General features: G+C 39.3%; 2 protein-coding genes across 2 annotated transcripts; both read right to left on the bottom strand.

Moving 5' to 3' along the window:
* Window positions 1-12,398: 12,398 nt before the first annotated feature.
* LOC149203071 (uncharacterized) lies at window positions 12,399-13,553 on the bottom strand. Its single transcript, XM_089400096.1, has 4 exons — window positions 13,384-13,553; window positions 13,094-13,250; window positions 12,923-12,980; window positions 12,399-12,767 (listed from the first exon to the last, which is right to left on the bottom strand). Exons 2-4 carry the CDS (start codon window positions 13,236-13,238, stop codon window positions 12,665-12,667), a joined length of 306 nt encoding a protein of 101 aa, XP_089256222.1. The 5' UTR covers window positions 13,239-13,250; window positions 13,384-13,553; the 3' UTR covers window positions 12,399-12,664.
* LOC149203070 (uncharacterized) lies at window positions 13,312-14,355 on the bottom strand. The gene is made up of 3 exons (XM_089401759.1): window positions 13,993-14,355; window positions 13,575-13,839; window positions 13,312-13,480 (listed from the first exon to the last, which is right to left on the bottom strand). Exons 1-3 carry the CDS (start codon window positions 14,102-14,104, stop codon window positions 13,312-13,314), a joined length of 546 nt encoding a protein of 181 aa, XP_089257885.1. The 5' UTR covers window positions 14,105-14,355.
* Window positions 14,356-14,774: the final 419 nt, after the last annotated feature.

Raw genomic sequence — 14,774 nt, 5'->3', positions numbered from 1 at the left:
AAGATTATTTACTAAGAATAGGGAAGATTCCTTAAAATAATTATTATGATGGAAATTCTGTTATAAAACAGAGTTGTTTGGTCACTGTACAGTTGCATGATTTAGAAAGATTGTTGTAAGTAAAGATTGCATGATTTAGCAAGATTGTTGTAAGTAAAGAGTGCATGATTTAAAAGAATACTGGAAATAATGGATTCTGGAATTGTCATGATAACTACGAATGCATCTAGGGTTAATAACTGTCGGAAGCTAATGACCCAGAACCTATTGTAAGAGTAAACTTGTAAAGGATTGCTCAATCTGAGGCTTTACCTAAGAAATTAAATTTACAACAACAAAAAAATGAAGGAACTCGGAACTGATTCATAAAAAAAATTCCTAAATTACAGGTTCATGAATTCTGGAGGCTCGATATAACATTTGTTGAATTTGTCTTTAAAAATATATATAAAGAAAACTCCAGATTTCTTGGTAGAATGTTAACTGAAGAGTTGGTCGTGTTAAGACTCTGAGAGTGATTAAAAGGAAGTTGTAGTTCCTGAGTTGTGAAGGAAATCTGCAGTCGAGAACTAGGAACTCGTAACATATGACTAGTCAAGGGTAGAAAGATTATCTGTAACACTGGTCAGTTGTGTAGGTAGATTTCTCCATGTGAGGGTGAAAACCCTACAGAGAAATGGCCTGAAAATCCGAGTTACTTGAAGGAGCCAAGTAATGGGTTAGCAAAGAAAACTATGTTATCACTAACATGAAAACCCAGGTGCTGGGTATTAGACTATGCAATGAAACCATTTAACCTGAGGTAAATTGATGTAGTGCAAACTCATCTAGTAACTAGAAGTCCATACAATAATTTAGGAAAACTAACAGTGTCAGCCGAATGCAAAGAACATAGTATATAATTTAACATAAGTATAATATACACCTGACAGTAAAACAAACATTATGTGTGCAAAGAGAAAAGAGGAATACAGAGCTCATAACTAAACACGAAAATGTAATAATGATTTCAATTGCATACCCAGAAAAATGTTGTTGTATGGAAAAACAAATACAAGAACCAGATACTATAAATAGTTCGAATGTGAAAGAACCGGTTCCTTCATAGAAGGATTGTCTAAAAAAAAAGGAGTCTGAGCTCGCTTTATATATTCCTCTTAAAATAACACAAAGCATTAAAAAAGAGTCATGACCTCTAGAGCCTTTGAGGTCGTTAGCAATGAATTGATAGCAAGAACCCTTCACAATGAACGGGAGAATGCGCAAGTACCACACATGGAGTGTTGAAGCCAACCAGAAGACACTCTAGCATGTGCAAAACCCCCGACTCTCGTACAACATTCTGAAAACATTGAACACGGGAAGGTGGGGGTTAATCGGTGCAAAATTGAGATGAACAATTGAGAAAACCCCTTAATGTACATAAAAGACAACTAAGTCTTTACGTGAGATGAGTGCGAAGGGTTTGAAGGAACTCGACAGCATATTCACTTTGCACTAGGATAAAGGGAAAGTATTTGCACAACAAGATGGAGATTGAGACCCTGTCGAGATAAACAAACTCATGAGAAGCAGAGAGAAATTACAAACAAAACCTTAGCAATCCGGCAACATTTTAGCTTATCATGGAAAACGGTGTGAAGAAACATACCTCGGTGAGTAGCTGGTTCATGGACAAAGTCGCGTGATAGAAAAAGACCACCAGAAACCTGATCAGTAAGAAGGGTTCGTGTGTTATAGACATTTTTGGGCACTACAACCCCAAGCATGAAATGTCCATAAACCAAGGGCTCCTAAGTCCCTAAAAGTGTTGTTCTAACCCCTAAAAGAACAAGGTCAACTGATTACAGCTTCTCCCAGAAGTTCTGCATGAAAAACTGCTCAGAACTGGTCAAAACAGGATCATTTCAGCTGCTCCATAGGCAAAGTGCGTTGCATCTCACCTAAATACATTGTGTAGGTGCGTTGAATTTCAAAAATCCCTTCTATGGGGTGCGATGGGCGAGAAATGACAAATGGCAGTGTCATTCCGCGAGGTGGAGAGGCATGGAAACTTCCAGAAACTTCTCCTGTGACACTTGCCTCTCTGAATTCGACCAAGGATGAGTAAGAGATCATCAATCTCCAAGTGGAAGCAAGAACTATCAGAGGGAAGACACTAATCAAATCACAAGCTGACTCATCTCCCTTACATATATCTATATATGGATCCCTCATCCCAGAGATCCAGAGGCTGGAATTTTGCATATTGTAAGGAATTGTTGTTGGTTTCTTGAGACAACATCAGATTGTTGGGTGATCTAAGATTTGTATGAGGTGAAGAGGGGCTTCCTTGCTGAGGGGATGATGCTGGGTCAGAACAACTGGTTGTAACTCCCTTGGCTCTTTCTTGTTTATCAATAAAAGTTATTCAAGTTTTCCTCCATACTCTTGTGTCATTTATGTTTGTTGCATTTGTGTTGTCAATTTACATCTGATCGTAGATTGTTTATGATTATAGATCCATGTTCTTGTATAGTGCTATGCTACTGTGATCTTACAGGTACTCTGTGAAGCTGGGCGTGCAAGGGAACAAGTAGCGAAAGACTATCAAGAGAGAGAGGAATCGAACTAGGAGATTAGCGCAAGACAGAGGTTGGTCTTCTTTGTTCTTCTCTCATCTATACTTCATAAAGGAAAAACAAAAGTAGATTTACTTTGTTTGTTTCTAAGGTAGCTATCACACCTTAGTGGGATAAGCAGTTCTGTGTAGACACTATTCCCTGTAACAAAATGGCGACTCCGCTGGGGACGAATTAGTTTGTTTGTTTATCTTCTTTGTTGTCTATTTTATAAACTTACAGACGGAGCCTGAAGTCGAGCCAGGTAGCTTTCGAACTGCATTTGCTATGCAAATGCAAAGTAGATAAATGCCGCTTCAGTCAATCTTCGGGATTTGTTTATAACTTAAACAACTGATTCACAAACTCTCTGATTGCCCCTTGTGGTAGCTCTTAGAACCTCCTTAGATCTACCCCTAATTGTTGCATTACTGATTACCATTTGCTCGGCCAAAACCCATGAAATGAACTGCAAACTGTGACCCGAAACCCAAGCAAAGTCTCGTCTCTGGCCTAGCGCAGGTACTGTTCTATGAATTTGAAATTCAGCGCACTTCCTGAGTGTAGTAGGTGCGCTGCATTTCAAATTCCCTGTGTTACAGGTGCGCTGATTAGACTAGGCATTGTTCAGTTTTGGTTTCTATGATTCATTCTTTCCAGTTCTATTCATGAATTTTGCTGTCTGTAATTAGTATATCTCTGTTTGAAACCCCTTTTCCTTGTTGTTATTCCACCTCCTTTGTACAAAAGAACTGTAAATGTTTTTGTGTATTTGTTGAGTCATTTTCAATTCTCCTTTGCAAAAAGTAACGTAATCACACTGTCATCCTTTGATTTGAAAGTGTCGCAAGTGTCATTTTCAGTCATAGGAAAGAGTTTGGTTGCTGTAGATAGTCGATTATCCTGTTACTATTGTATTTGGTCTGAATTTGTAATTTTTCAGTGTCAAAAACAAGTATTCATTTCCAAATCGTAAAATGTTGTGATTGTCTCCATTTCTGATTTCGAAAAGAAACTTGTTGGTAATTGTCGCTTGAAAAGTAATTCAGATTTGTGCATCAACTTTCTTTTTTCATTCACATACTAAGAAAGTCGAAAACAAATACATGCATGTGCATTTGCATTTAGACTGTTTGATTGGTTTGATTTAGGAAAGTGCATTTAGAGTGTGCTCTTTGCTCTTTGTGAAAGAATTCTTTCTCTCTTTCCTTAGTAGCTAGGATTTTCATTGCACAAAGAAGATAAAAGACTGTTTATCATCTTAGATTGCATTTTAGGAATTACACATCTACATCTCGCGGTGAACCTGAAAGGAAAACTTCATAAACAAGATCAACTATAAAATAAATTCAATGAATCTAACAATGCTTTGGAACCTAACGCACAACATTTAGAAGTCTAGGCTAGAGACGTATTCCGGCGTCGTAAAGCCTGGTAACTGTTGTTCCCATTGATGGTTGGGTGATTCCTCCACTTTGAGATGATAAGTGCCAGTACGGACTTGTGCTCCCACGTACCGTCGAGTATATTTTGGGAGACCACAATAGGCTTAATGCTTTATCCATAGGAAGCCGTGTCTGCCGCCCCATCGATCGCAATGCACTGAACACAACATTCAGGAAGATTGACTGCCGTACCGTAAAAACTATTCTGCAGTTTTGCGATTGGTTTGGTAATCCCTCTACCTAGATTTCCAGAGCAGTTTCGTTCTTTTTCAGACTCCTTAACGGAAAAGGTCCATCTAAGCACTTGTCACTTCATGCTCATTAAAATCGAAGGCAACTAGAGTCATCTTTTGTTTTTTTCTTGATTCTTAAAAATTGAAAAAACAAGTTGTGTCAAAGCGTCTAAAATTTATTTTAAACGGAATAATCATCACCCTTTCCTACGTTGATCTTAGGTTGAGAAAATGGAACCCACCAACCAAGGAATTCGCCTTGGAGGAAATCCTAGTCCCTTCTCCTCATGGGGAGATGTTGGTGCACCCCATATGGCCACATTGTCGCTTCCAGGATTGACAATCGGCTTGCCTGTATGGCTCTTCTCAACCTCTATCGTTCAGAACACCGCAATTCCTGAACAATCGAGTCAGCAACTAGACGAATCCAGAGTTACCCACCAACCTTCTACTTCCTCCAATTCTTCCTCTCCTCCTTCTTCTTCGCTTGATGGGGTTGGTAAAGCCAAAAATCAAGTACTTGTGAAGAAGAAAGAAAAGAAGAAGAAAGAGAAGAAGAAGAAGGAGACAAAAGTGAAAGGGGGCAACCAAGCGTCGTCTAGCAAAAATTCACACACTGCACCGACCAGGCCTAAATCACCATGTGTCATTTGCAAAGGAGACCACTATCATAGAGATTGTCCTTGCATCCCTCAGATCTTAAGGGACTGGTCTCCTCGTTTGCACAACCCGGTGTCGTCAACCTCTGATAATCATGTTGAAAACACACCATCGACTAGTGAAAGTGAAGCCCCAGGACAAAAAGGAAAATATAGATTTCCTTGTAAATTGTGCGAAGGTGATCATGCCGTCCACTGTTGTCCCTTCTTAGACAAGGCTAAAAGAGTTTTGGATGATCGTTCCATTTCACCGTTACGACTTCCTCCTAGATATAAAAAACTCTTGTCGAGTCTGTCACTAGTTGAAAAGCCGGCTGACCCGCCCAGGTGGTCGGCCGTAGCGTCTATCATTGAAGACAAACCATCTGAACCCATACCAGACGAAAGTCAAAAGGTCGAGGCGGCAGTTGACCCGGTCTTGCCTTCAGAGGTTCCATCTTCAGATGATATAGTCACAGAAGAGAATAAGGATGACACCATCCAAATTCTTTTCATAAGCACAGACTCTGATGAACATGGGGGCAATTTACCCATTCCTTTACCGCAGGAAGGAAGTTCATCAGAGTTGTACCCGGCCGTCTATTCGGTCCCACCTCCAAGCAACCTAGTTGTTTCCTTCAACTGGAATCAACTAGGTAGACCTCGTTTACCGGCTAGTGTACCATTCCGAATTATTGTTCAAGTATATAGAATGGTTATGGCTGGTACCATCATAGATGAAGGGGCTTCTGTGAGTATCCTTTCCTCGACTGCTTGGAAAGCGCTTGGTTCGCTATCGCTTTTGCCTGAGATGAGAAATCTAACAGGCTTTGATAAAGGAACCAGTCGACCGTTAGGGATCCTTCCCAATGTGCCCATAACATTGAGAGGGAAAACCGTTCACATGAATGTAATGGTGGTTCAAGGACCCCTGGATTATAATCTACTCCTTGGACGAGACTATATTTATTGCATGGGAGCAATTGTCTCCTCACTCTTTAGAGTAATGTGTTTTCCACACGAAGGAAGAGTGGTCAAGCTCGTAGACCAGCTTTCATTTCCTGGATCACGCATAGCAAATAGTCATATACCATCCCTAAATGGTCTTTTCACACAAGGAATGTCTCATCAATCTCTAGTCCGTCCACCTGATGAGCGCGAGTGATTCGGGGGACATGACTGAAACCCAGGGGACATGCACCCTGGTCTGCTTCGGCAGGGAAACTTCGGGTATAGGGTAGGTTTCCGCGAGAGATATATGACTGGTCTGTACTCCCATTCGTGATTGGAAGAGGGGGTTATTCTGGAATAAGATTCTCTCGTCAAAGTTATGTGAGTGGATCGTCTCACCTTTGTCTATTTCGGTAGACATCACCAAAGAAGTGTTTTGTTTGCGCTATGAATATAACAATCTTTGGTAACCTGAAAGAGGTAGACCTTTCCTGATAAAACAAATGTTTTGTTGGTGATTTGAAAGGTGACCTTGAAACTCTGTTTTATACCTCGGGGCATGCAAACCTTTTGGCGTGCAAGCAAAGAGCGACTGTTTATTTTTTTAAATTTGTAGGTCCTCTAACCCTTTAAACTCGTAGGATTGGTCGTTTCCTAGCTTGCATAAAGAAAGGATGTGGGGCAAAACTCTAAAAATTGTTGTTTTCATATATGAGACATTCTTATTATACGACTGGATTAATCGAGCAGTTTTAACACATAGTTCAAGCTCGTTAAAAAATAAACATAAGTCATGAGCAAATGTTTCCCCCAGTGTTTAAGCTCAATAAAAAAAAATGAACCAATTTTCCGTAAATAACCATCGTGAATGTAGTACTTCAGCCTTTAAAAGCCTTGGTCGTGTTCTCATCATCACCTCCACTCTGTATTGGCCGATCATTCACCTCCATTTGATTGTTTACCCCTTTTGAGGAACAACTGCGAAGAGTGATCTCACTAGCCATCCTTGTAACACTGTCGTGATTGGAAAATTCCAAACCTTACCTGGAATCAGCTGCTACCCAATTTTATCACTCGTTCCTCAAAAGACGAGTCTCCTTTAAGCTCTTTTCAACTAACTCGTAAAATATGAAAAGATTGCCGAGCCATTGGCCTCTCTAGCTCGTTAAAGGGACAAGAAGTGTTATCCCTCCTTTAGATTTTAATCTTTTTGGACCTGAGGGATTATTACATAGAAAGATCGAGCGCTTGTTTTGTTCGGCTCGTTAAAAGTATCGAAAATTCATCCCTTCTGTATTGTTTTATACTTTTTCAGACTTAAGGGATTAGATGACAAAAAAGGAATTTTGGAGTTTCCTTTACGTTCCTTTTCAGACTCTCTAAAATTGAAAAGGACTGAGTTATCTTTGTCGTTAAACTCGTTAAAAACTTAATAGCGACAAACTTGTCCATAGCAGACAAGAATGGGTTTCACTATCGCTAGGCTCGTTAAAACATAGAGATGGGTTTGCCCGAAGGGCAAATTATAGAACAAGCATATGTTATCCTCCTCAAGCTTGACAAAAATAAAGAGGTACTGGTCAGCAATGACTGGGGAAAAATTGGGAAGAAAACTTGAAGAAACTTTGTTGGTAGCAAGTCGCTCTTGAACATGACACTTTCACTCCGCATCCAAGTCGGGTTGGGTTGTTTCATTCACCGGTCACATCACCATGGTCCCATCACACCATCCACAATTGGGGTTAATGCTACCAATCCATCACGTCACTATCACCGATATGTTCAAGAGAAGTCATTCAGAGAATTCACCTGTGTCTCACCCGCTACAATACATTTACGCTCCATTCTTTCATGACCGCCACCCTGAACCTTATATCACCAGATCGTTTTCACCTCCATTAAAATCATTTGCTCCGTTTTGGGTCATTGATGTGGGATTCATTAAGGCCCTCCTATGACGGATCGCTTCTTGTCGACATCAGCTCATTATCCAAGAAGTCGATCTAGGAACACCCCATTAAGTACTTTGAAGCTTGCATGCCTCAATGGCAAGTTTCTCACTTCTGGCGGCAGGTTTACATCAATGACCTTCGACCGAAATATTTTGCGTGGTGTTCGACGCCAAGTCCTTTATTCACACCACGTGAATTTTACTGCAGTACCTTGAGGGTCATGATCATTATCGGTGATTCCTCTCGCGCCTATTAACATCTTACATCATTGGCTGGTAATCAGGCGATGTCTTTCCATGTTCGACTCCAGAACATCTCTCACATGGATAGACTTGTACTTTGAGTGAAGATTGAACGGGATTGAAGACCCCGGATCTAGTTTCATCCATCCGGGCTGCGATATATATTCAGGGAAATAAAGACATCAAATTTATATCATTGCTGCACAGATAATCATCCAATCAAAGGGATGATGGCTCAACCAGAATCATCAATCTACACTCAGATGATTGTCTGTCCTATGTACATGAAAATGAATTTATAAAGCTGAGCATGGGAATGCATGCCTCAGCTAGATCATGAAAATATTATGAAGATAATGTATTGTATTGTATCTTATTACAGGCCTCCTCCCAGCTTGAAAGAACTTCAGATCCTCATAATACAGCATTTCACCCGACATCAAAAGATTAACGACCTCATGCTTTAGGGGGCAACTGTTATAGACATTTTTGGGCACTACAACCCCAAGCATGAAATGTCCATAAACCAAGGGCTCCTAAGTCCCTAAAAGTGTTGTTCTAACCCCTAAAAGAACAAGGTCAACTGATTACAGCTTCTCCCAGAAGTTCTCCATGAAAAACTGCTCAGAACTGGTCAAAACAGGATCATTTCAGTTGCTCCATAGGCAAAGTGCGTTGCATCTCACCTAAATACACTGTGTAGGTGTGTTGCATTTCAAAAATCCCTTCTATGGGGTGCGATGGGAGAGAAATGACAAATGGCAGTGTCATTCCACGAGGTGGAGAGGCATGGAAACTTCCAGAAACTTCTCCTGTGACACTTGCCTCTCTGAATTTGACCAAGGATCAGTAAGAGATCATCAATCTCCAAGTGGAAGCAAGAACTATCAGAGGGAAGACACTAATCAAATCACAAGCTGACTCATCTCCCTTACAGATATCTATATATAGATCCCTCATCCCAGAGATCCAGAGGCTGGAATTTTGCATATTGTAAGGAATTGCTGTTGGTTTCTTGAGACAACATCATATTGTTGGGTGATCTAAGCTTTGTATGAGGTGAAGAGGGGCTTCCTTGCTGAGGGGATGATGCTGGGTCAGAACAACTGGTTGTAACTCCCTTGGCTCTTTCTTGTTTATCAATAAAAGTTATTCAAGTTTTCCTCCATACTCTTGTGTCATTTATGTTTGCTGCATTTGTGTGGTCAATTTACATCTGATCCTAGATTGTTTATGATTATAGATCCATGTTCTTGTATAGTGCTATGCTACTGTGATCTTACAGGTACTCTGTGAAGCTGGGCGTGCAAGGGAACAAGTAGCGAAAGACTATCAAGAGAGAGAGGAATCGAACTAGGAGATTAGCGCAAGACAGAGGTTGGTCTTCTTTGTTCTTCTCTCATCTATACTTCATAAAGGAAAAATGAAAGTAGCTTTACTTTGTTTGTTTCTAAGGTAGCTATCACACCTTATTGGGATAAGCAGTTCTATGTAGACACTTTTCCCTGTAACATCATGAAACCCTAACTAGGTTGTAGAGGGAGGCAGAGCGCTCGGGGGAAGAGTTGAATGAGCGACAAAAGGGCACGAGAGGCAGAAACAGTTACCTTTCAGCCACAATGAATTCCTCTCCACCGTCGATGTGTCCCTAAACTACTTGTGGCGTTGATCATCTGTGAATCCCATTAGCACAACAAAAATTAAGTACTGAATATAAAAAGGGTAACCCTAACCCGAGAGGTGGAGCGCAACACCAGAAATTCGACAGTGCTGAGAACAATCTTGCTAGCAACACCTACGTGCCTCAAGCACAAGCCTACTGCCCTGGGAAGCACTTGAGTTAAGAAAAATCGAAGAGCACCTGTATATGAAGAAGTCCACTGAGCATGTGTGCAAACCAGGAAATGCTACTCGGGTCATTGCACGAGCTACCAAATACCTGAATAGGCTCTACCTGCAAAAACCCAAGGCTAGTAGTTAGTTGAGGATAAAAGGAATGGGATTGCTTAATAGGAATTGTCTGGAGATCTTACCAGTCGAATGAAATCTCTATGCCACACAGTCTTGAGACCTGCAATGCAACCAATACGACAACCGTGAGTTAAGTATTATGGCAGGTAAATCCAAAACAAAAAAGAAAAGAGTGATTAACTGATATAAGAACCTTACCTCAAATTTGACAAGGGTTTCTCGGTTGTCCATCTCTGCAAGATAACTGGGATCGACTCGGACTCAGGGAACCCCCATTTTAGTAATTCCTCTGGAGCTTGAGTCATGGCAGGGAACTGCTTAAGGGAGCCTTGCGGCAGAGACAGAACCCAACAGTAGCCATAGAGCAGAATGAATCTCAAAACCCTCCTCTGTTGCTCGTTAACCAGAACTCAGACTCCGCATAGTGAAATGGTGGCAAAACCATGATTGGGATGGGAAAAGTAGTTTCCAAAACACTCGATAGGATTAGCACTGTCGGATCGAACCCTCAGCAAATGGACGACCAGATGAGGAACAAGTACAGGAAGAGGACGATAGCTAGAACATGCATAGGATAGCATTGGGTATGTGGTGGATGCGTGGAGTTGTCTGGTCCCTCGATCCGAGTTGGCACCTGGGGATGGGTGACCCCCATTAATTACCAAGGTGCATTAACCCTATAATGGTTGAATTTATTCGAGAGTAATAAAGCACTTTTCCTAGATTCCAATTTATTAATCAAATCCTCTGTATGATATGAGTGTAATCTCCACCGCCTCCCACACTAAATTATAGTCAATGCTGAAGATTTATTAAGTTTTACCGCAATATAGTCATAAATCTATATATTCATATGTTAAGATGTCAATTTTTTTTTTTGGTTAGCGATAGTATGGTTGCATGTGTCACTATTAATCAATGCTCATTTTCCAACCCCTTTGTAGTATAATGTGCATTGGTTTAGATGACTGAACGTTTATTTTGATTTAAGCTTTTAAGTGTTTTTAAAAATCTTTAGTGGTTAAAATTTAATTAAGTAATTTATTTTAATTATTTTTTAAATGGATAAGATTTATATTTTTAATATAAATTTTATTTTCAAATATTATTAATATAATCTAATTATGTAATTGAGTCTAGGTTCATTTTATAATTCAATATGAAAGCGATGTGTAAGTATGTTCATGTTCAATTTGGAATTAACATGTGTCTTTCTTAAAATAAAAATAAAATATACTCTAAACAAAAAAGAAATGCGAGCCATAATTAAAATAAAATATACTCTAAACCAAAAAGAAATTCATATATAACAAAAATGGAATCAAGGCATGAAATTTGCAATTGAAACTACAAACTTAGTTGTGCTTAATGTCAAGCAAACAAACCTAATGGCAATGTCACTGCTAAGATAGCAATAATATAGGTTATTGGAGAAACATTTTTTTGAGATGACACAAATTAAAAGAACAAAAGGAGAGGATACAAAATTTCATGAATCAATAATAAATAATAATACAGTGGTCCAAAGAGAATAAATAATACCATTATTTTATAGTTTATTAATGTTCCCCTTACTACTAAAGTCTTTCTATTAAGCTTTTCTCATAAAATTAGACCAATTTCTAATGAACAAACACTATTATCCATTGCATGGTGAATTAAGGTGATATGAGTTTATTTTGTTATGAAATATTTGATTTAAAACATTTACTTATAAAAGTTCTACAATCTTAATGAAGAACATTTTCATAAATCCTTTAGAATGAAGTGTTATTCACTATCTTCACTTTAAACAAATCTCCCTTGAAATCTCCCTAAAACATAACATATGATAATAAAAAAAAACATCAATAAAAAAATTGCTAATATTTCTTAGGTCATTACCTTGCCGCATTTCTTTGGCAAGATATGGTGCAAACGCCCAATCTAATGAAGTCACTTGTCTTATAGGCAAGAACGGCAGCCCTGCTTGTTTTAATAAACGTTCGGTCGCAAGGAACACGACAATGAGCGTTATAGAATCACATAGTGCGCGACATATTCATTTTAAGCATAACACACCATTTATATCATTTGAAAATGGGATGAAGAGCCACCATAAGCACTTCCATGGGTGCTTTATTTTAATAAGGGAGTCCAAAAGGGCCATGACACTGAGCTTTCTAGAATCACATAGTGCGTGAGATATTCATTTTAAGCGTACAACCCACATTTTATATCACATGAAGATAATCATAAACAAACATCATTAAAAATATATATGAATAGGGCCAATACTTTATCATAAACCAATGTCGTAATTCAGTTATTAAACCAATGCTGTAGGTACAGATGAGAGTCAGATCATACCATGATTTTGAGGGTCGTAAAGTATACATTGATAAGCAAGTTGTTTTATATTTTTCCCTCTGCATTTTGTGCAAATATAATATATACACTAACTGAATGAATGTGGTGGAGCTTCATTCTGTACAAGTACCGGCTCCCCACCGATTGGACACAAAACTGCCGATCATTAATTGAGTTTATCGCCTGTGATGGGAATCAGCTAACATACAAAACGCATGGGAAAAGAATCCGGTTGAATGCAAAAGAATTGTTGCGTGATCCAGTTAAAAGTATCATCACGCGATTAAGAAGCCAAAGAGAGGATGATTCGGTCGTCTGATTCATTCTCTGCTTTAGAAGTCAATGTCACCGGCTTCATCGTGGTGTAAGGAGCCACGCTGTTGAATCTGTACTCGCACAAAAAACCTTGTTCAAGTTAATACGCGTTTTCTTATTCAATCATTTAAATTTACTGGTAAATTCTTTACTGGTTTGATAAACTATTCGAACTTCTAAATACCGGCAGAATAAATTGTTGACGGTTAAGGGTATGATTCGGTACCTCTCCTTTCGCTTTCGGAGAAAGCTTTGCACACATAATTTCCTGGCTATTTCCAGGCCTGCATGCGGAACACGGAAACCATGTTAGAAACAATTCAATGTTTTAGAAGCCTTCCTATCTTTCACTTTCTATACACCCCTTATATAAAATAATGCGCTTTACGCGTCTTACCTACTGGCGGTGTTTGACGTTGATTTTCATTGACAGTGTTCGATGCAGGTTTGGAAGGCAGTGTTTTCGATATCTGTTCGATTTTACTGCTGGAAATCGTAGGTGTTCTTGTGTTCCTGGAGCTATTAGCGCTAGCAAGCTTCATAATGCCTTGAGCCTGCCAAGAAATGGCAAAAATGCTCTGTAAGAAATAAATTAAAGCAAAAAGGACTAAAGATTCAAACATTTTGTGAAAAATTGTATGAATAAGTTGTTAATGCATTAAATTTATTGCTCGCTTCGAATAATACCTTCTCAGGCGACACATCGTAAACATTTATCGCTCCGTTATAAAAAATAGTGAGTTGAGTTATGGACGGTTGCTCGGGAGCTTTTGCTGGAACAGATCTGCGGAAAATAGTGCAGAAAACAGAAAGTTAGCTCTCACAGCTAGGAAGAATTCCAAAAAGATAAAATGACAGATATCTGGACATGATAATACCTCAAATCTGGATCAATTTGGATGATTGCAAAAGGCAAAGTTATTTTATTTTCTGTAACTATGAGGTTATAACCGACACAGGAACGGGGCTTTATGGGAAACAATTCCAACATTTTCTTGTGACCCGATGCCTCACATTGTCCATCAAAGTCGTTGGCCTTACGATTGACAGGAGCAAAATCAACCTTCTTGTCCAGTGAAAGTCTGATCGACGAAAGGACCTTTTGCATCATCTCCGGTTTAATCCGTGAAAACTCTTGTATGACTGTTGCGTTCATCAAAAACAGATACAAAATCAGCCAAAATATTCTATCAGAACAAGTACGGAAAGAAAATCAAAGTAAAGATGACATATTGCATTGGCCGATTTGAAAATAAAGCTGCAACAAATTCAAGGCGTTTGGAAAAGAAAGCATACATCTCGGCTTGGTTTGCTGTTTTTCAGGTACGAATACCAAACTAGGACCGTCATTCACGAGAGTTCTTTTTGCTTTGGAGGCATTCTGAACGCGTAGAAACTCTGAAGCCATATTTGCACTTGTTGACCTAGATTGTAAAGTCAAAACACACAGAAACTCAATTTCAATTTCGACTGGAATATACCTTTTCTCAAATCTCTGCTACTCCACGGGATGAATCGAAACGCCTAATAAATGGAGGCAATTCTGCATAATCCGGGGTGAATAAGAAAATAAATAATTATTAAGCCAGTCGAAGAGGCTGTTTTGGAATCTCTGCTACTCCACGGGATGAATCGAAACGCCTAATAAATGGAGGCAATTCTGCATAATCCGTGGTGAATAAGAAAATAAATAATTATTAAGTCGGTGGAAGAGGCTGTTTTGGAAGTTGCAGCTATATATTCCACATGTGGAGAATTTTTTTCCTTGAAACTCCAAAACGTAAGAGCCACGTTCCTGGTGTGGGCTCCACTACAGAAGTTGAAACTCCAAAACGTAAGAGCCACGTTCCTGGTGTGGGTTCCCCTACAGAAATCTGGTCGAAAACCGCCACAACCATTTCGAACTCTGGAAAGTTCTGAATAGACAACACAATTCATTGTTAAATTAGAAGAAAGAGTCGAGAACGCTTTTAGCGACATGTTAAATGCGTGACGGAAAAATGGCGTGCGTTGGGCGTGACGGTAAATGAATGAATTGTGGCGGTTGATGCGAAAAATTTGTTAAGCTCCCTCTCCCC

Source organism: Pinus tabuliformis, chromosome 2_1, assembly GCF_031772625.1.
Source record: "Pinus tabuliformis cultivar Carrire ecotype Pingquan chromosome 2_1, CPIR1, whole genome shotgun sequence".
NCBI classification, from domain to species: domain Eukaryota; kingdom Viridiplantae; phylum Streptophyta; class Pinopsida; order Pinales; family Pinaceae; genus Pinus; species Pinus tabuliformis.
This window is presented reverse-complemented; position numbering and strand designations above follow the sequence as displayed.